The 20,467-nt window shown below is 39.1% G+C and overlaps 1 protein-coding gene across 1 annotated transcript in view; it reads left to right on the forward strand.

Annotated features, from left to right (window-relative positions):
- The window catches only part of rdgC (retinal degeneration C), a 216,045-nt gene that overhangs the window by 119,696 nt on the left and 75,882 nt on the right, over nucleotides 1-20,467 (forward strand). The window contains exons 4-6 of the mRNA XM_072301513.1: nucleotides 7,890-7,980; nucleotides 12,385-12,548; nucleotides 15,383-15,547. Of these exons, the coding sequence (XP_072157614.1) occupies nucleotides 7,890-7,980; nucleotides 12,385-12,548; nucleotides 15,383-15,547 (420 nt within the window). The remainder of the gene's footprint in view (nucleotides 1-7,889; nucleotides 7,981-12,384; nucleotides 12,549-15,382; nucleotides 15,548-20,467) is intronic.

The raw sequence follows: 20,467 nt of genomic DNA on the forward strand, positions 1-20,467 counted from the left end.
ACTAGGCGAAAAAGAATGAGATCATAAGGTCCCAAACAGTCCATTAAAATAAAAATTCACCTTTACCCTGACGATTCGTCGTTTCCATTACGAAGCTACGTAACTCCATTCCAAGGTTGCAAAATTGACTCAAACAGTTCAATTTTTTTTCAGAATGTACTTGTGCAATTTTTGTACTTAAGATATGAATTTTGCATCAAATCGGAGGAAAAATCAGAGGAATTTTCAGTAAAGACGGCCCAAAAATCTTGTAAAAATGCGATTTGGTAGGGGCACTTTGGTAACATTGAAACATAGGTAAGTTTTTTCGTGAGGGAGACTGCGAATTATTGTAGAGATGGTTTTTCAATTCCTTTTACTTAGTCTATCGATGACGGCGTTTCGGGATGGATTGCCATCTGCGTATGCGTACATCCTTTACGATATATTGAGATCATGTTACTACATACAATTAAAAACTTTCACTAAACGAATTAAACAACCTAAAATTTCAAGACACACTCTTAAACCGTTGAAATCATCGAGGTATCGCGGCACACTACACTGTCGTGATGGCGAAGAGAGCAGCGAATGTCAAATTTTCTAAATCGAGTTTCCTTTAAAAGTCGTCTTATCTCCTTTAGATGGAATCACTGAAATAGCTAAAATAGCAAAATTCATCTTACTTTTACGAAAAAGAGAATCGTGAAAAAGCCGCAATTGCACAAAAATTGCGAGAAATCATCAAACTTACTATCTATACTATAAGCTCCAAGACCTCCTAATTTTGCGAAACTGGTAACGCTTAGTTCCAGCGTTCTACCGGGCCGATTTTCATGATTTTTGCGGCTATCGAAGGGCAATTGCCTCTAGATAAGCCAACTTTTTTCAGATTTTCAAAATATGGCCCAGGTTTTTTTATATTACGTGGTAAAGTTGCGAATTCTCCCATTTAAACAATGTAAATTTATACTTTTTGTCATAGTTCGTTTGAGCGTTCTACCGGGCCGATTTCCATGATTTTTGCGTAAATCGACAGGTAATAGGCCCTAGATGAGCCCGCTGCAATCAGATTTTGGAAAAGGGACCCAGGTTTTTTTTAAAATCACGTTATAAAAGTGAGTGAGTTTACAGAATGCTCCGGTACTGCTACCGCTATGCGCGGGAGGATGCGTAGTGGTCGAGGAGGTTGCGCAGTAGCTGTGTGGCCTGCGCATCAGCTCTACACTTATTTACACAAGATTCGCGTCAACGCCTTCACGTCGAGCGGTGGCCGAGTCGTCTAAGTAGACGAATACATCCACCATGGACGCGGTGGTTTGGGTTCGATCCCCGACTGATGAATACCTTAATTATTACCTGACTATCATTGTTCATTGTTATACTGCAATATTTCATCAAGCAGTCATTCCAAAACGCGTCCTTTTAATTTTAAAGTATTTTAAAGTAAAGTTTAAAATTAAAGTATACCTCATATCGTATTTTTTTAGGGGAAAAATAAAACTAACACTGATAGGAGGGTAAAAATAGGGCCGCGAAGCGGCCCATTGATGGCGCGGAGCGCCTTTAGGGGGTTGGGCCGCGTAGCGGCCAGGGGGCGTAGCCCCCTAGTACATACATATCGACGATGAACCCTATAGCCATTCTTCAAACTTCTTATTGCTCCTTCGTTTCTACAGTTCCTTTCAAATCTAATGCTATATCACCGTTTCTAATCTCACCGAACATAAGCCAGCCGGCGCAAGAAGCATACCTACTAGCGCCTACAAGAGTGCCAGAATACTTCACGCATTGCGCCAAACACAGTGCGGTCGCTGGCCGGCGTGAAACGCATATCGACGGTGAAAATACCAAACCACGTATCTCGGTTTGCAACGTTGCAGAATTTCTGTCATACTTTATTTTTTAAACAGAAAACCACTGAACGTCAACACTTGAAACTTCCCGTAATTTTCCTCCTCTATGTGCGAAAGAATCTCTGTGAAAACTCCAAGGAACGATATTGACTTGTTCCCCATTAAAAAATAAATCAAGAGCGGAGATTTTCAAATATCGCAAGCGAGATACGTGGTCCGGTAGTTTCACCGTCAATATGTACGTAGAGTTACAACTTAGAAGTACTAAATGAAATCTAAATTACTTATTTCAATTCTTAATTTAAAACATAAGATTCAAAAATATTTATTCTTGAAGGAAATAAGGAATATTTGCCTTTAAAATATTCAGACTTCTTAGGTCAATTGGACCTATTTCTATCAAGAAGAACTACGTGCAGATGGGAAAAATGGGGTGTGCTCGTTAGTGCTTGGGCCATAAGAATAAATGGGAGTGATAAAGCGCCAGTGGCTTAGAAGCCGCTCCAGTAGCCATTTGTCGTCTTTAACTCACGAGCCATGTGCACAACGCTGTTGACACATACCCACGGCTCATGGAGCGTGCACATAGTTCCGTTTGACAGAATGTAAAATCCCGCTTTTCTAATTCAGCAAACAGAACTTTGTGTTGACTGAATGCAAGACTCATGAGCCGTGGGTATGTGTCAAGAGCGTTGTGCACAGGGCTCATGAGTTAAAGATGACGAATGGCTAAGGCTACTGGAGCGGCGGTTACGTCACTGGCGATTTATCATTCCCATTCATTCTTATGGCCCAACCACTAACGAGCACACCCCATCTTTTCCACCTGCACATAGTTCTGTTTGATAGAAATACGTCCAATTAACGAACAAAATCCTCTGAAAAATCGGAAAGGAATGGAGATGTTGCATGTGTGAGGAATTTGAAATTTGACTATTGATTCTTATGTAAAAGTTCGCGAGAAACACGATGGTGCCACTGGTTTTCTCTGAAATCAATACTCCCAATCTCAAAAAAAGCTCTCAAGTTCAGGCCAAAATGGAGGGGGTATCCCACGCTATCCTGAGAGTCCACCTCTACATCAAGACAAACTCTCCATGCAAAGATAGGGAGCAAATACATTAGCACGGTTGCCGTGTTTTCAGTTTCAGAGTCCCCAAATGAAGTGGCAGCCCTGCTAATGTATTTGCTCCCTATCTTTGCATGGAGAGTTTGTCTTAATGGAGAGGTGGACTCTCAGGGTAGGGTGGGATATCCCCTCCATTTTGGCCTCACTTTGAGAGCTTTTTTTGAGCTTGGGAGATGATTTCAGAGAAAACCAGTGGCACCATCGTGTTTCTCGCGAACTTTTACATAAGAATCAATAGTCAAATCGCAAATTCCTTACACATGCAACATCTCCATTATCCACTTATTTTCCTGAAATTCGTGATTTGCCGAATGAAATTTGGCGACGCCCGATAGCTCATACAGCGTTCTTACTTAGCACGGCAGTATTCCAGCCGAACTTTGCGAGGGTTCCCTCTCATCCCAAGCAATCAAACACTTCCAGACAACTAAAGCCACGATATATCATCGGTCAGCGCGAGGAGCTGCGTTTCGGGCGCGTTTCGCGGTGGAAAACGATGCGAGTCCGAGAGACCACCTCTACGATCGAGCCAAAAAACCACCGCGATCTTGCCCGTTGAGTCGTAAAATCCTCTTACTTTACTATGCGGCAGTGCGAAGGGTAGGCGAGTTCTTATTTCCAACGGGCAACTGCGGGAAGCGGTAACCGCAACCGATGTTCGCGTGATCCCACACCCCGGATGCCGTCCGACTCCTAACGGATGGCCTAATAAATTTATGAAAAATCAGCCCCCGCCCCCGAGCTTGCCGGCTCCCACGCGACCCTCCGTCTCCTCCAGTGGCGTGGCGTGAATGATCGATTATCGATATATCGCCATTTGAAGCTATGGTAAAGAATCGATTACTAAGGTGTTCGCTGCGAACACCCTAACAACCGATATTTTTTCATAGGTTTGAGTGGCGTATCGATCGATACATCGCAAAGCACGCCACTCCACGGATCTCCTCCCTTGCCCTTTGCAAAGGGCTCTTTTTTCATGACGGATAAGAAATGCCTGTTTTTTTCTGATTACCCGATTATGCTGACAGACAATGCTCTCGCGTAGGATTGAAAACATGACCGCCCCTGATAATTTGCTCTGATAAGAGGCCTTTCGAGTATTATGAATTACGTAAGGCAACGGGGGGGGGGGGGGGTTCCTAAGCTTGCCTTTACGGGGTCAGGCAAAGAGAGGGGAGGGAGGGGGTCAATTCAAGTTTCGAGTAAGTCTCCCGAAAATAATTACATTTTTTTTTAAAAAAAATAATTTTTAAAAGTTATATTTTAGGCGTTCGCCGTTGTTTTTCCTGATAAGGGGCCGTTCAAGTACTATGTATTACGTAAGCTAATGGAGAGAGGGGGTGGCTCTAAGCTTGGCTAAAGGTGCAAAGCAAAGGGTAGAGGGAGGGAGGGGGTCGATTCAAGTCTCTAGTAAGTCTCCTTTAAAAAAAAAATAAATAAATAAAAAAATACTATTTTTCAATGAAACTAATTTTTAAAAGCTATATTTCTGGCTTATCATTCATTTTCTAGAAAAATTAAAGCGTTTTTATACGTAATGGAGTTTACATTTTTTAAGGAACGATTTACTTAAAACGCCTAATAACAAAGATATTGCAAATTAAAGTTTTACCGAAATTAAACCGCAGGTTACTCTAAAATATCGGATCGTGAGGAAAGTCTCCTACCGAACTTATGTACTCTTGTTTTCTTCCTTTAACTCAAAGATCTCGCCTCGCAATTGGCTAGCGTATTAGAATACCACCAATGTGATGTAGGTTCGATCGTGGCCGGTTGGCGACGAATGTTTCACGATGTCCCACATTTTCAAAACAAAGATTATTGGTCACCTCAACCTGAAGATTCGGTCGATTTGACACAGGAAAAACTAACACACAAAAAAATCAACTTACAGTTTTGTGCTACTTCGTGTTTTACTTCCCATATTAACGCAAGATTTTGGTTACTTTTTCCTCCTGTGTGCCTCATATGAAAACAAAAGGAATGATAGGAATAATGGACTTGAGTTTCATCAAAGATATTTGGTTATAGCATGCATCACACTCTTACATCTACGTGACGTCATTCTGAGCACACGTCTTGAGCACTCATCATTTTCGAGTACCTAGTCACTGCTATGGAGCAAAGTCACGGGAACTTTAACGAGACAATCATATCTTTCCCTCGCTTTCGTGCCATCACTTCATGATGAATAAATCCAGCGGGAGGGTGTATCAAACTTCAAAGGCACGGTTTTAAATTTCGCCGGGGAACCGCGAGCGTATATATCCGCACTCTGCATTAATTAACGAGTAGATTTAATTACACCTGCATAACGTAATAATAAATAACGCCGTTTATACCATCGTGGGAAGACGTTCCCTAATTCGCCTTCTACGAGCGATGACAGTGCAAATTTATTGCTTCAAATTGGACGTATTTCTATTAAACGGAACTATGTGCATTATGACGTGAGCCCTGATATGCATGTATTCTTAAGGGTCTCAGGGCTCACGTCTGAATGCACATAGTTCCGTTTGGCAGAAATACGTCCAATTCTCATCATAGAGTGAGTTACCGTCAAGGTCTAGATGCACACGGCGATTAGTAGCCGCGAGTGAATGACACGAAAGCCAATAGAGAGCCTTGATTTCGATATATCGACGTTAATGAATCAAAATCAAGGCTCTTCATTGGCTTTCATCTTTCACTCGCGGCGATTGATCGCCGTGTTATCTACACTGAAAAAAAATTCTTGGCGTTTTTACCAAGGTCCGTTGGTACTTTTACCATCTCACTTTTTTTTACCAATTATTGGTAATTTTACCAAGACAGACTGGTAAGCTTACCTAAAAACCGGTATTTTTACTGTTTTTTTCAGGTAGGTAAGAATACCACTTTTATTGGTAATCAATTCCCGGTAACTTTGCCATTTTATCTCGGTACTTCTACCACAGTCGATAAAAAATATTGGCGTTTTTACCAAGGTCCAGTAAAATTACCGAGAAAGTTCAATAATTTTACCGAGATTTCTCGGTAAAATTAACCATTCCATAAAAGGTAATTTTACCAAGAAAAAACTGGGATCAAATAGAACCCTGAATTCTTGGTAATTTTACCTTTTCCTTAGTAAATACACCGATATTTTTTTTTTTCAATGAAGGTCTAGATACACACGGCGATTAATCGCCGCGAGTGAGTGACGAAAGCCAATGGAGAGCCTTGATTTCGATATATCGACGTCAATGGATCGAAATCGAGGCTCTCCATTGGCTTCCGTATTTCACTCGCGGCGATTAATCGCCGTGTTATCTAGGCCTTTATTAGTCATACTAGAGTTCCTTTATACTGAGAGTAAAGACATTACGTAAAGACGATTGGTTCTCTTATTTTAGGCCTCCATAGTGTCACAAACGGGAATGAAGATTACATTTTCACCGATTAGAAAATATCGATAATAGCATCTCCGCTGTTTCGTAGTTTCACTGCCCATATTTCGATATTACATGTTTAAGAAAAGTTAGGGAAGAATATGGGTTTATTGCGCTGATGTCCAAAGCGCACCACAGATAATTCTGATTAAATGGTGGCCAAACTTTTGCGAAAAATTAAAAAGGAAAATACGTAAATTCGCTGAAAAATCCGCATATTCTCTGAGACAGTTCGGTGACGCGCCTAAATGCGCTGAAGCATCAATCATCAGCACGACAGAATATCAGTTTATGAATGTTAACTCCCAAAGTAGGTTGTTGATACAAGGGGTTGTGTGAACAAATAAAGAAAAATACTATTCCGTCCACTTCTGTGGGCTCATTGTTTCTGAAGATACCATTTTTAGGAAAGAAAATCAGACCGAATATTTTATAATTTTTTCTCCTTTACTTTCTACGTCGAGTTTTTTCGTTTCTCGACTTGGTTACGCCATGCCAAAAAAAAAAAAAAAAAAAAAACTGTTGTGCAAGTTCAAGCAAAGGATTATACAAAATAGGAACTGAGGGACTTTGAGGGCAAGGTGCATAAGTGCAGTTTTTGAAAAAATGGGATTTTGATTATTTCAATTAAAACTAGTCTCGATGCATATTCTGAGAAAAATTCGCTCCCAAATTCCAATTTTTAAGCGTCAAAAAGTCAGTTTGAACTTTCTTTCCGCCATAAAGATCCATGTAATTTCGAGACTTCAAACACGTATTTCTCGAAATAGCAATAACTGCACTTATGCGCCTTGTCTTCCAAGCACCTCAACGGTGCACCAAACTGTTGGTCGTAACCTTCGATGCTTACGTTCGACTCGATTCCCTCCATCCGTGAATTACGTTCAAATTTCCTTGAGCATACAAATGATTTGGAGAGAGCACTTTCCTCCAATGTTTATGCTGTGTTTTTATGCTTGCATGTGTGGTTTCATTTCGTGACGAGTTTGTGACTACTTAAAGTAAACTTTACCCGACGGTATCTTCCCCAAAAGTTGGGCTGAAAGTTGAGGTACCTATCGCGTAAGTTCAACTCAATAAAAAAGTCATCAAAGCCACAAAACCGCAACTAAAACTGCCAGATCGCCGGGTTTTACCGCCCTTTTGATTTGATGCTGAGTATTTAACTATTATGGCCAAATTTGACAACTTTGACCGGGACGGTGAAATGAATGATGAAGGGCAAAACTTTTAAGTTCGTTTTGAATAAAAGGAGGTAGTTCTGACGAGTTCCGTAGAATCGTATCCTTCCTAACCTAGCTCCCGGGAAGTCTAATAAAAATAGAGAATAAGATCCCGTTTCATTTAAAATGCGTGGGGCTGGCGTTAATTACCCTTGTTTTTATTTATGCAGATCTGTATTCGAGTCTGCACTTAGGGAAAAGTAATTTCTCTTCGTCTCGACGAACATATTTCTCCTGCTGTTTTTCCTCCGATGATTCTGACTTGCCACTTCTTTTGCTTCCGTGTTCACAGCTGTACAATTTTTTCAACGCTCTCCTCACTCTGATACCAGCTCAAGAGAATCGCAGCATCACTAGTGAGAAGACCTCTGAAACTCCAAGAAGTAAGTTTCTTTCTGTGATAAGTGGATCGCATTCAGCAAAAGGGAACCAGCGTGATTACAGTGTTGTCAAACTCGCGTGGCTTCTTCTTTTCTTTTCAAAATATTCAAAATATCCTCTCTATTCTAATAAAATAATTTTTTAGACGCTCGATGGACGGGGTGAGGATTGAGTGTAAGACGGTCCATGGGCAGGAGTGAGGAAGGGGAGTTCAAAGGTCAGAGCTTTAATAGAGTGGGTCTTTACTTTCAGAGGCCTTTATTTAGTCATGGACAGCTTTATGTGACCCTGCCAAGGTCGATTTCCAAAAAAGGTATCAAAATTCAGAGTAAGGAGAAAGTCATTAAGAATATTGTTCGGCGGGAAATTTTTCTTTGAAACATCGTTTTATTATTCAATTAAAATTATTCGCTCATTTACCGCCAACGGGCGATTTCGACGATTTAGCTGGCATCGTAGCGCCCCGAGGGTTGGACCGCGTAGTAGCCAGAGGGCATAGCCCCTTAGGGTACAATATTGAAATTTACAAAATTATTTTCCTCGAAAATGAAGAATTTTTTGGTGGGAAGCAAAACCCATTTGCTATTTTAGGAGATTTTTTAGATAATTATGAAAAATAAGCAATATTTTTACAACACTGTAATCGCGCTGGTTCTTTTTTTGCTAAATGCGATCTAAATTTGCATGGAATTGTCTCTCCTTTTTCATTTTTAGTTTGTTTAATATATGCCACATAGAATCCAAGATACCATTAAATCCTTGACTGAAACTCACAGGATTTAATCCCTATACCTACTAGTGCCTGAGGTCGGTATATTTTATTGACTTGGTTTTGATGAAGCACATATACTACCAGATTGTTCCTCAGAAATAGCAATATTCGTAAGTTCTCTGTTAAAACATAAATCAATGATCAAATTAATTCAATTAAACCAAGTTAATAATAAATATTGAATATAAAAACTATTAACAATATACTTTATGAAGAAAAAAATCCCTTTTAATAAATTTTTTCAGCTTGCTTAGATTTCTCACGGTGTACACGGTGAGGGGGGGCAAGGGGTTCATGAAAAACCCCAAAAATGTGCTGGAAACTAATGCGACTAGCTACTTCACACCGTTAACCGACTTTGAAGGCGCGGGAGATTACATATAATAATTTTACCCCTTTGCAATCATGTGGGAAGTGTTTCCGTGCCAATTTAATCTACTAAAACTTTTGGCATCATATCCGTGGAATATGAATTGACGCAGGATTGTCAATTCTCATCAAAAATTCAATGCCTTTCGGTCTCGGTCGAGGAACTGGTATACTCTTGAGAATTTGGTGACCCTGCATTGATGCAGTGCATTGGCTGTTCGCCAAATAGCGGTGATGGGAGGGAAATATCCCTCGGCAAACGAGTGAAGCACTATTGCCGAGGTTTAAGTGAGTAAAAAGGGGTATCTACAGTAGCGGAAAACGTACGAGAGAAAACAAAGAGATGGAAAAAAAAGTTGCACAATTAAGACAGTCTGAGACTGACGTAGAAAGATACTTTCGAAGATATATTTTGCTAATAGTTGGAACGTGCCTGTACTCTCTCATTCACGTCAAGAAATTTTGGATTGATAATCAAGAGCCGTTTTTTTAATCGTTATTTAATGAACTTTTTCCTTCGGGAAGGTCCTATTTGAATCATATTGTGATGAAAGATGTTGTGATGAAAGATGCCTTTGAAATCGAATCATTGAAAGGAAAAATTTCACGAGACTTGGGTAAAATTCCACAAAATAAATTGGAACATAGATTCTTGCAACGGATTCAAATGATTTGACACTACAAAAACCAGTGGCGTGCTTTGCTATGTATCGATTGATCGGCCATTTAAACCTATGGTAAAGTATCGATAAACCTTGTTCGCAGCGAACACCTTGATAATCGATTATTAACCACAGCTTCAAAGGGGGAAATATCGATAGATCGCAAAGCACGCCACGCCACTGACAAAAACGTACTTAACATAAAATTAATAGCTCTATGATTTTAACAAACTTCAAGGTGGGCATAGACCTATTCTAAAATCTTCAAAACTTAAATTACATTTGTTTTTCTGTTTTACGTTTTTTTGTAGTAGCAAATATTGTTGTAATCTCTCGCAAGGATCTACTTCCAAAGTTATGGAAATAGGAGTTTAGTCAACTGGAAGTTCGTTAAAATTGTCCTTTTGATGATTTCATGTTGAAGGCCACTTTGCACACAGTTTAAACCTTACGGACCCTCCCTATAGTCTAGATGTAGACGGGGAAAAATAGCGGGAAAAATTGGGATATATACGGTTTCATTATTTTAAGTTGTTCATTTTGGTTTAAAAAACGCTCACAAACAAGTCCCCGTGAATCCGAGTTGTGCTGAACCCAGTGGAGGGGAGAAAGGGTAAAATTGGGGTATTTTTGGTGTTTTCTTTACTTTTGAGCTTTAAATGTTGACTTGAGCGCAAAAAAGATAGTATTCAATTTGAACTATCGTGAAATGCCCAACAATGAGTGTACCGAAGTCTCGAATAGTTTCAAATAAATCTCACGATATACACCGAAAAAAAAAAGTGAAGTTAATTTAACATTCTGGAAAAAGTGAAAAGAAAAAGTGTGCGAGTCCTTATAAAATGCTAAATTACCCGACATAGCAGATAGTTTTACATCCTGGCATTGCTAAAGCGGGTAATTCAGCATTTTATAAGTTCTCGCACACTTTTTTTTACATCCAGGATGTTAAATCAACTTCACTTTTTTTCGGTGGTGGCTTAAATTGAATACAATCTTTTATTGCACTCAAGCCAACATTTAAAGCACAAAAGTCAAGAAAAACTCGAAACTCCGCAATTTGACCCTTTCCCCTCTCCTGGCCCTGGTAAAAATTGGCGATAAGAGCTGCGTTTCAAAATACCATAGGGATTCTTATAGCCGGCTAAAGAAGGCTACAGAAAAGCATATAGCTGGCTGTAGAATGCGGAGAAAACCATACAGCCGGGCTATACGAAGCGATGAAAAAGTATGCAGCCGGGCTATAGTTCCTATCGCCGGGCTTTACACTTTATCGCCTGGCTGTTGCTTTTTCGCCATCGATTATAAAAGGCTATAAGAAATTGGGTAGAAATTCGTGTGCTTTGGAAATCATTAAGTTTCATACGGAACCACCTAAATATTTACAAAACACACGTTATATTTTCTTTCAATACATATTTTTTTTTTTATCAATTAAAACGAGAATAATCCATTCCGGATATGCAAACATTTCAAAATCATGAGTTGAATAACGCTGACTCCGCCAGATTAAATATTAGAGCCTAACACAAAGCGGAGCGGCGACGCACTGGCGCCTACAAACCTAACTGGGATACTTCACGCATGGCGCAATGCGTGAGGTATCCCTGTTAGGTTTGTAGGCGCCGATGCGCGTTCCGCGCTGGCTGCCCGCCTGCCGCACCGCAGCGTGCCACGGCGCTTGAAGCAACTATTTCACACCAGAGGTATTGCACAGTATCATACGAAATTGAAGGCGCTCCAACATATTAGGAATGGCAGGCATCCTTCAAAAGTACGGAGCTTTCCTCGCAAAATAAATCAAGATACTACGGCCCAAAAAGAGAGCAGTGGTCCAAAAACTCACTAAGTCCTAGCATCCGTAATTAGTGACGTTTAGCATACACTTTATCGCCTGGCTGTGAGTTGCTTAATCACCATCGGCTATAAAAGGCTATAAGAAATTGTACAGCCGGCTACAGAAGCTATTGGAAATCTTACAGCCGGCTTTAGGTCTATAGTATTTTGGAACACATATTCTACTGCCCATTTTTACCAGGGGGGTTCAGCACAACTCGGATTCATGGGGACTTTTTTGTGAGCATTCTTTATACCCAAAAGAACAACTTAAAAAAATAAAACCGTGTATCCCAATTTTTCCCGCTATTCGTGGGATTTTGATCCGCCGGATCTGGACAACTAGGGAGAGAATTAAGCCTTATTTAAATACGGTCTTATCTCTAATCGTATTTACACTGCTAGTTATATTTTCTTTGTTAATTCCATCTCTTATTATATTTCATATTATTATGTACATTCTTACATAATGTGATACCGTATACGTATACACCTAAGCTATTTACATTTACAATTATCTCTTGAATACTATAGTTAATTTCACACCTGTTATAACATATTTCTTTTGATAATAATAGACTTATTGTGACAAAAAAAAAAAAAAAAAAAAAAAAAAAAAAAAAATACGGTCTTACTTAAACGTAACTTTCTTATGAAAGTTTTGAGCTTTGATCCATGGCTATTTGGACATGAGACGAAAAGTAAGATTCTTGACGTTGGATCCAGGGGAGTGTTTTGAGCTTATTGTGAGGGATTTCATTGATCAGGGATCGTTGACGGGCCCTCGACTCACGACAGGAGACTCTCCGGCCTGGATGATGTGGAGTCGCCGACGATGCCGCCCGACAACAGGTACAAGGGCGTCCACGTCGGGAACCCGATCACCAGCCAGGATGCCAAGAATCTCATCGAAACCTTCCAGAAGGAAAAAGTAAGTTTCCATCCCCAATATCTCCTTTCATATGTATAAACATTTCTGGATCATTAAAGAATCACCATATGTGCTCTTAATGTAATCTTCTGTTGGAGACAGATGCTGCTAATTCTTCTTTATTACTTCCCCTTTTCTTCTTCTTCTTCTTTTCATTTTCTTCTCTCCTTCTTCTCCTCATTTCTTTTTCTTCTCCTCATTTCTTTTTCTTCATCTTCTTTTCTTTTTCTCCTTTTCTTTTTCTTTTTCTTCTTTTCTTTTTCTTTTTCTTCTTTTCTTTTTCTTCTTTTTTTTTCTTCTTTTTTTTCTTTTTATTCTTCTTTTTTTCTTTTTATTCTTTTTCTTTTCTTTTTATTCTTCTTTTTTTCTTTTTATTCTTTTTCTTTCCTTTTTATTTATTCTTCTTTTTTTCTTTTTCTTCCTCTAATTTTCTTTTTATTATTATTATTCTTTTCATTTCCTTTTTCTTCTTCTTCCTCTTTTCTTTTTTTCTTTTTCTTTTTCTTCCTCTTTCTTTCTTTTTCTTCTATTTCTCTTTTTCATCCTCTTTTCTTCTTCTTCTTCTTCTTCGTCTCCTTCTTTTCTTTTTCTTCTTCTGCTTTAGATTATCTTCTCCTCGTTGCTTGTTCACCAGTTTTTATAGCGTCCATACTCAATAATTTCCCTCGGAAATAATATCGTGCCAAAGGAGAAACGTCGCATGAACATTCAAATGATGTCAAATTTTTCCTGATAAAATACTAATTTTTAATCAAATTCATAAATATTCTTTCCTCGTAAATTTTGAGTTGCGTTAGATTTAAATTGCAAGTGAAATTCAGGACAAAATCGGAAGGAAAGTATCTGAAAGTTTTCCTGAAAACATCAATATTTTATCAAAGAAAATTAGGCAGTATCCGAAGACTCATACGGCGTTCTATTTCAGTACGGGTACCAAACAAGGTGTGATTAAAAGCACTGCGCTGCGCTCTCTCAGATTCGACATTTGGCTAACTTTAAGTGGATCGCGTTACGCAGAAAGGAACCAAGCCAAATCAGCTATTGCCAAATTTAATCGGGCAATTTAATTTTTTACATGAAAACAGTGGTGCAGATTTTTGTGCCAATTTCAGTGAATTGTCTGCATAGTGCGAAGCAAATTCCTTAAAATTTTCAAAGGTTTCCACAAAAACGTTCTCTTGTAAAAAAGTAAATTGCCCGGTCAAATTTGGCAGCAGCTGATGTGGCTTGGTTCTTTTCTGCTAAACGCGGTCCATTATAAATACCTCATTTGCGAATTGATTTCCAAACCTCCCGTTGTATGATTATTTCCTGTCGTAAACTTTTGCACCATCGCGATGTGCTGTTTCGACTTAACTTATCAGTGTCTATATTTTAAAGTCTCTTAAATTTGCTGATAACTTCAATTTCCTCACTCCGGTTCGACGAAGCAAGGAAAATAAGGTTGACTTACTTTCAAGAGCACTGATGAATCTCAGTGTCTTGACTTCCGATTTAATTAAAGTGACAGGATTGGGCAGCTGAGGGGGGAAGGAGAGTTGGGAGGCGTCAATAATAATCTGTCCAGAGAAATCGTTTTATTTATTCCACCTCGTTTAATGCGAGGGATTTAACTTTTTAGCTCCCTTCGTGACTTAATTTTAACTTGATAGGTTGGGAAATCAGGGCAAAATTCGGTCAAATTGATCCCTAGATAAGGTGCGAATTTATGTATTGTGATACATGTGTGTTTATAAGTTAGGACCCTGTGTCCACCAGTTACCTAATGTAAATCCTAATGTAATCTAATGTATAATTTCCTAATACTGCTATGGTAGGAGAACTATATAAATAAAAGGTTAAAAACAAATTTTTTTAAAAAAATCGATGTTTCCTTATCAAAAAATCACATGAAACACGAGCGAAGCAACGAAAATCATTGTAAGTAACTTCTACCCAACATTAAAACGTCTTTCGATTAATTAGATCATATCTCCCGCTCATACAAAAAACAATATTTTACTCGAGTTAAATAACGAACTAAACCTTCACGTATGGTCTCTCCGTTATGAAAATATGGCAACCTCAACCTCAGCGCTTCGGCTCAGCTTTTGAGTGACGTGGCGTGCTTTGCGATGGATCGATTGTTGTGCTATTTAAATCTATCTAAAAAGATCGATTATAAGGATGTTTGCAACGGATGCCTTAATCATCGATTCCTCTCCATAGATTTTGATGAGAAAATATTGATTGTCATTAGTCCACGCCTCGCCACTGAGCTGTTGGAATTTTTTTAACACTCAGAGTGGGGATGAAAGACTGCTCGATTCAGCAGGCGTGCAAAACCGCTGTAGTGCGCAATTTGATTCAAGTTGATCCAAGTTTTTCTTAGGGGCGGGAATTTAAAATGTTTTGTAACCATTCCTGAATAAAAAAAACTTTAATATCGAAGTTGGAAGCTGATTTCGGTAATTATCCGTTCGAAAATCGTGTTTTAAGTGATATCTTGAAGCAGAAACATGTATCAAAATACTTAAATTCGCACCTTGCCAGTGGCGAGGCGTGCTTTGTGATAGATGGATTGCCATTTAAACCTATGAAAAAGGATCGATAAACAGGGCATAAGCTAACAAAGGTGATAATCTCTCTTTCGTGGGGGGGGGGGGGGGGGGGGGTCAGGGGATAATCGAGCGTTCACGTCTCGCCACTGTATCTTGCTTAGTGGTCCGTAGCGAGTCACTAAAGTAAAGAAAATCACATCGTGAGTAAAGGAAATCTGTTCAGTTAGTTTAAGTCATTTCGACGAAAGCACTGATAAATTAATACTATTTCTGTCTATTTACATCTTTTTTCAGCATAGACTGCACGCAAAATATATATCTTCAATTTTAAAGCAAGCTGTGAAACGTCTGAAAACACTACCTAATCTGAACGAAGTTTCGACCCTGAGCTCGAAGCAAGTGACGATTTGTGGTGATCTTCACGGCAAACTAGATGATCTTTTAGTTGTGTTCCATAAAGTAAGTAACTCGCTTCCGTACCTTTCCTCGTTTTTTCAAATTGTTGCTCAAGTGCAACTTGAGATATTTCCCCGGAGACTTTTGCCGAAGGCCAATCGTGAACTTCATTTCGATTCAGTGAAGGACCCGAAGATTTTCTCACCCTGGAGTTTTTTGCCGAATTGATAGAATTTTAAATCGGCAATCATTATATCGATGGTCAAAGGGGAAAACCAATTATCTCCGGTTGCGACGTTGCACACTTTCTGTGATACTTTATTTTTCTGTTGGAAACTGCAGAACGTAATTTTTTTGAAAACTTCCTTTATTTTTCCTCTTTGCTAGCATAGTATTTGTGCGAAATCAAGCTATAATGTTGGCTTGTTTCCTTTTGAAATAATGAAATACAAGCAGAAATTTTGAGACACCACAATAGAGATGTGGTTCCCCACTTGGACTGTCGATAGACAAAATTATCAATTTTAGATGCAGCAGGCTGCCTCACTGAAATCTGCACATTATTTTAAGGGTTCGAAGAACGCGGACGAAAACAAAACGCCTTCAAGTATTTGCATATGCAACACGCACATCCACAAAGGTCAAATAGTTGCATCCAGGCGTTCTTATTCATTTCACGTTCTTGCGTCGTGTTATGCGGCCTGAATATTACCAAAAAAAATTATTTCAACGAACAAAAAATTATATCAGGATTAAAATTGAACCTTACTCCAAACAGTTTGCCTTTAAAAAGTTGCATAAAAGAGATGCTTGAGAGGCTTGATAGCTGATTGCAGTAATTGGGCATGTTCATCTCTTCGTTTGCTCTCCAGAGAAAAGAACTTAATTACAGCTAAACGTTGTAAAATTTCCACTAGCAAAGTTTAATTTTACTAAGAAAAATTCGGGCGTCTTTTATGATAAATTTCACTAAATTTTTATTTGACTACACACAAGTTTTTTTTTTTAAAGGAATTTCATCTCATAATATAACTGTTGCAAGTATTTCCTTGTATCTATTTACATGATTTAATACTAAAACTAAACGAATTGCATTACATTTACAGAGTAATGTTCGATAATACAACGAATATCTAAAAAAGCAGGAAGTGTAAAATTCTCCATCTTCTTTTTTAGAGATATTAAAACATACATATAGACAAACAAAAATCAGAAAAAATTTGAACTGGAACTGCAATGTCATACTGTAGCACAAGTATTTTGAGTGAATCTTGCAACCTTAGAATGGAAGTACGCTCCTTTATCTGGCATAGTGCGAATTACGACCAAATCTATTATTAGTCGTTAGCATACCAAAACTAGTTTCCTGCAGATCCGCGGTTCATCGAAACTTCGCGATGCGCAACTGGAACCCGCGGTGCAGTGGCGTGGCGTGAATTGCGATACATCGATTTTTATGCCATTTAAACTTATGGTAAAGAATCGATTATTAAGGTGTCCGCTGCGAACACCCTATTTATCGATCCTTTTCCATAGGTTTAAATGGCATAACAATCGATATATCGCATTTCACGCCACACCACTGCCGCGGTGTGCTACAGCTTATTAACGGTGAACAACGCTTGCATCAAACAACACGACATGCAGTGACGGGAGACGCGGGGGTGTGGGGGTGTGCGAAGGAAAAACGCCGTATGAACCCTCGAGAGTTACCAAATTGATCCGGATAAAACATATATTTTTGAGGAAAGTTATGCATTTTTGTCCTTGAAATTTTCAGATATTTCAGATTAAATTGTAAACAAAATTCTCCAAAAAATTTGAAAAAAAATATTCACAATTCCCCCAGTAAATTCGTTTTGTATCGGAGTAAACGTGGCAACGCCTGAAGGTCCATATGACGTTCTTCCTTAGCGCGGCAGTGTGGGGGCAAGACTGCACGGTGGTGTTCCAATCAACCACCTTAGAGGCTCGTTGTCGAGTGGTGTGAAGTTTGGAATCCCGAGGGAAGGGGTGGTTCCGCATTTTATGGGCGATTTGGCAGCGGCGGGGAGGATCGTAATTGATTGCACGCCGCGGGCATGTCGGGCCTTTTTATGCCTTTGATTGAGTTATCGGCGGCGGCCTCAATGGCCGGAAAGGGTGGTGACTCCACCCAAAATTGGCCGTTTCGTCGCGGCGGGGGTGTTGGCACCTCGCGGTTTACGTGAGCCCTCGCTAATCAGACTGCCTCGATTCCTTCCGCAGCGAGATTGAAATAGCAGTGCAGAGGAGAAACAACGTATGCGCTCTTTAAGACTGCCAAATTTTGCCCAGTAAGAAGTCGTATTTTGTTTGGCGGCAACACTCGCAACAAGCAACAATCGCATTTTGTTCGAAGTCGTTTTATGTTGGGGGGGGGGGGGGGCGGGGCTTATTTTTGCGCGCAAAATAAGGGAGCCCTGGAGTCCCTTCATACTGAGAGTCAAGACCATGTGAATCCATTTCTGATTGGTTCCCGCATTTTAGGCCTCCACAGTGTCACAAACGGGAATAAAGATTACATTTTCACCGATTGCAACGATTATAATTTGGAATGGACCGGGGAATTACGGGTTCGGCAAGGAACAAACGGAATGAGAGAGGGAACGGAGAAAGGAATTTAAGAATGGGCCGATCAAAGATTACAAAAAACGTTCAATTTCTGTAATCTTTATTCCCGTTTGTCTTGACTCTCAGTATAAAGGGACTCTAGGAACTCCTACAGCAACATTGTTTTGCAACAACTGAAACGTGCTCAGAGGCAAGTCGTTTTTATGTTGTTGCCCAAGATGACGCCGTTTTCTAACGTGAAATTGGAATTCGCTTCCTCGTTGGTTGTTCAGAATCACGCAAAGACTTTGATTTTGGCGGCAAGTCTAAGTAGGTATTTAACATTCATCCTGACGTTCATCGATTATAGCCAGACACAACCGAATATCTGAGACTATGACCGCCGACAAGATGGAACCTTCTACGCACTCAGGTACAAGTAATATTTTAGTTAATTTTATGTGAGCCATTTCAGCCGAGATTTAGTGGAGTGGAGGGGGGTTAAATTTCCCTTAATATAAAAATTACCATAAAATTAATCGAATTTCTGAAAAAAAGGTATGATATTTAAAAGTAAAAGTCTCCCTCGACATTCTCTCTGGCTTTTGCAAATATTCAAACCGAGATTAATCGAAATTTAGAGTAGAATCTACCGAATGCACCACATATTAAGTTTATTTAGTCGAGTGATCTTTAGAAATGAATTTAGGTATAAAGCGGAAAATTTTGGACAAGATAGGGGGAGTTAACAGTGTTCCCTGGTGGCCAGATTTACATGACATGAATACATCGTCGTCATTAAATGTTAACGCTTGTTTTGACGTTGAAATTTTTGACGCCATTAAAGTTTGAATGTTTGCGTGTATGGAGTACTGCACGTGTGCTTAAAATCACGCACATGTGCAGTCGCTTATGAGCGAGCCAAACCCCATGTAGCTTTCAACCAGATTGGTATTCGCTCCTCCCCAGATCTGTATTCTTGCCTCTTGCGTGAGATTGCGCTGGCAAGCGTTCAATTATTACGGCCATTTTTATTCTTGTTCCCCAAACCCTATCGACAGTTAGAATAAATTAATTATCATTCATAACGCAATTAGGACGATAAAAACGTGAGTTTGAATGAAATTAGACCTCGGATACTGTTGCAACTGTTTTATGGCAAGAATTATGAAGCCGCTACGAAGGGATCAATTAAATTGTCCGAGAAACGTTAACGCTAATTAAAGGGGAAATATTTGCGCTGTTAATGCTACAAATTACATGTGCTATAAATCTCTACTTCGCTTGCGTTTCCGCCCTGGGAATAAAATTAAAATGGTCGTGATGAGGACTTACACGTCTCGTGTTCCACTTCTGCTTCGCATTTTTCCATGTTTTCTTTATTTAGTTAGCGCTAATGCGTAGTCAAGAAGACTTTGGGACCCCTGGACCTCACCATACCCCCATGACTTCCGATGAAGGCCTTTTACTGAGATTTTTAGGATTATTTGACTTCCCGACAACGCCTTGATCTTTCATAGGTAATGAAATACATTTTTGGCAGTCTCTGTGTTTCAGAAAAATGAAAGACAAATTGGCCTCTATTCTCCCAGTGTTAACCAAGAAAAAGTCCGCTGATTATTAGATACTAAATAATAATCAATCGAAAATGACGCGGTGGGATTTTAATTCCAAAAAACTCATCCGGAATTTTACATCCAAAAAACTCGTCAAGAAAAAATCTTGAAATTTCAGATCCAAATTAATCTTCATTCTTTTGTGGGAATAAGTTCATTTATTGTAATTTCCCTCCATTTTTAACTTCCACGGCCTGAAGGAATTGAAATCAGGAACGATTTTGGTAATTCAGGTCGAAAAGTTGGTACTTCAGGGGTTTTGTATGTGAATAACACTCCCTATTATTTCAAAAAATAAATTATGTGCCGCTTATTTCATTTCTTTACCACTCAAAGTAAACTTTTATTTTCACCGGAAATATAATTTTCAGCTTCGAACATGAAAAATTAAGTCTTAAAATACACGGATAAGAAAGATTATTCGTGATTACTAGATTACTGAGTGTATATGTACAATTTTTAGGAAGTCTAGTAGCCGGTGCTGGATTTATGACAGTGCTTATCATGCAGCAAGTATACACGTAGATAACTGCATGCAGGATCATGCGAAAATATAATACAGGAGTTTAAACCACTACACAAGTCGTTAAATTGATAAACTTTATACAATTTTACAAAATTTTACAAAATTTTAAAAAACTTTTAAAAACAAACTTACCCTGGTAAAAATTGGCGATAAGAGCTGCGTTTCAAAATACCATAGGAATTTTTATAGCCGGCTATAGAAAGCTACAGAAAATCATATATCTGGCTGTAGAATGCGGTGAAAATCATACGACCGGGCTATACGAAGCAA

The sequence above is a fragment of the Bemisia tabaci genome, chromosome 6, assembly GCF_918797505.1.
Source record: "Bemisia tabaci chromosome 6, PGI_BMITA_v3".
Lineage (NCBI taxonomy): Eukaryota > Metazoa > Arthropoda > Insecta > Hemiptera > Aleyrodidae > Bemisia > Bemisia tabaci.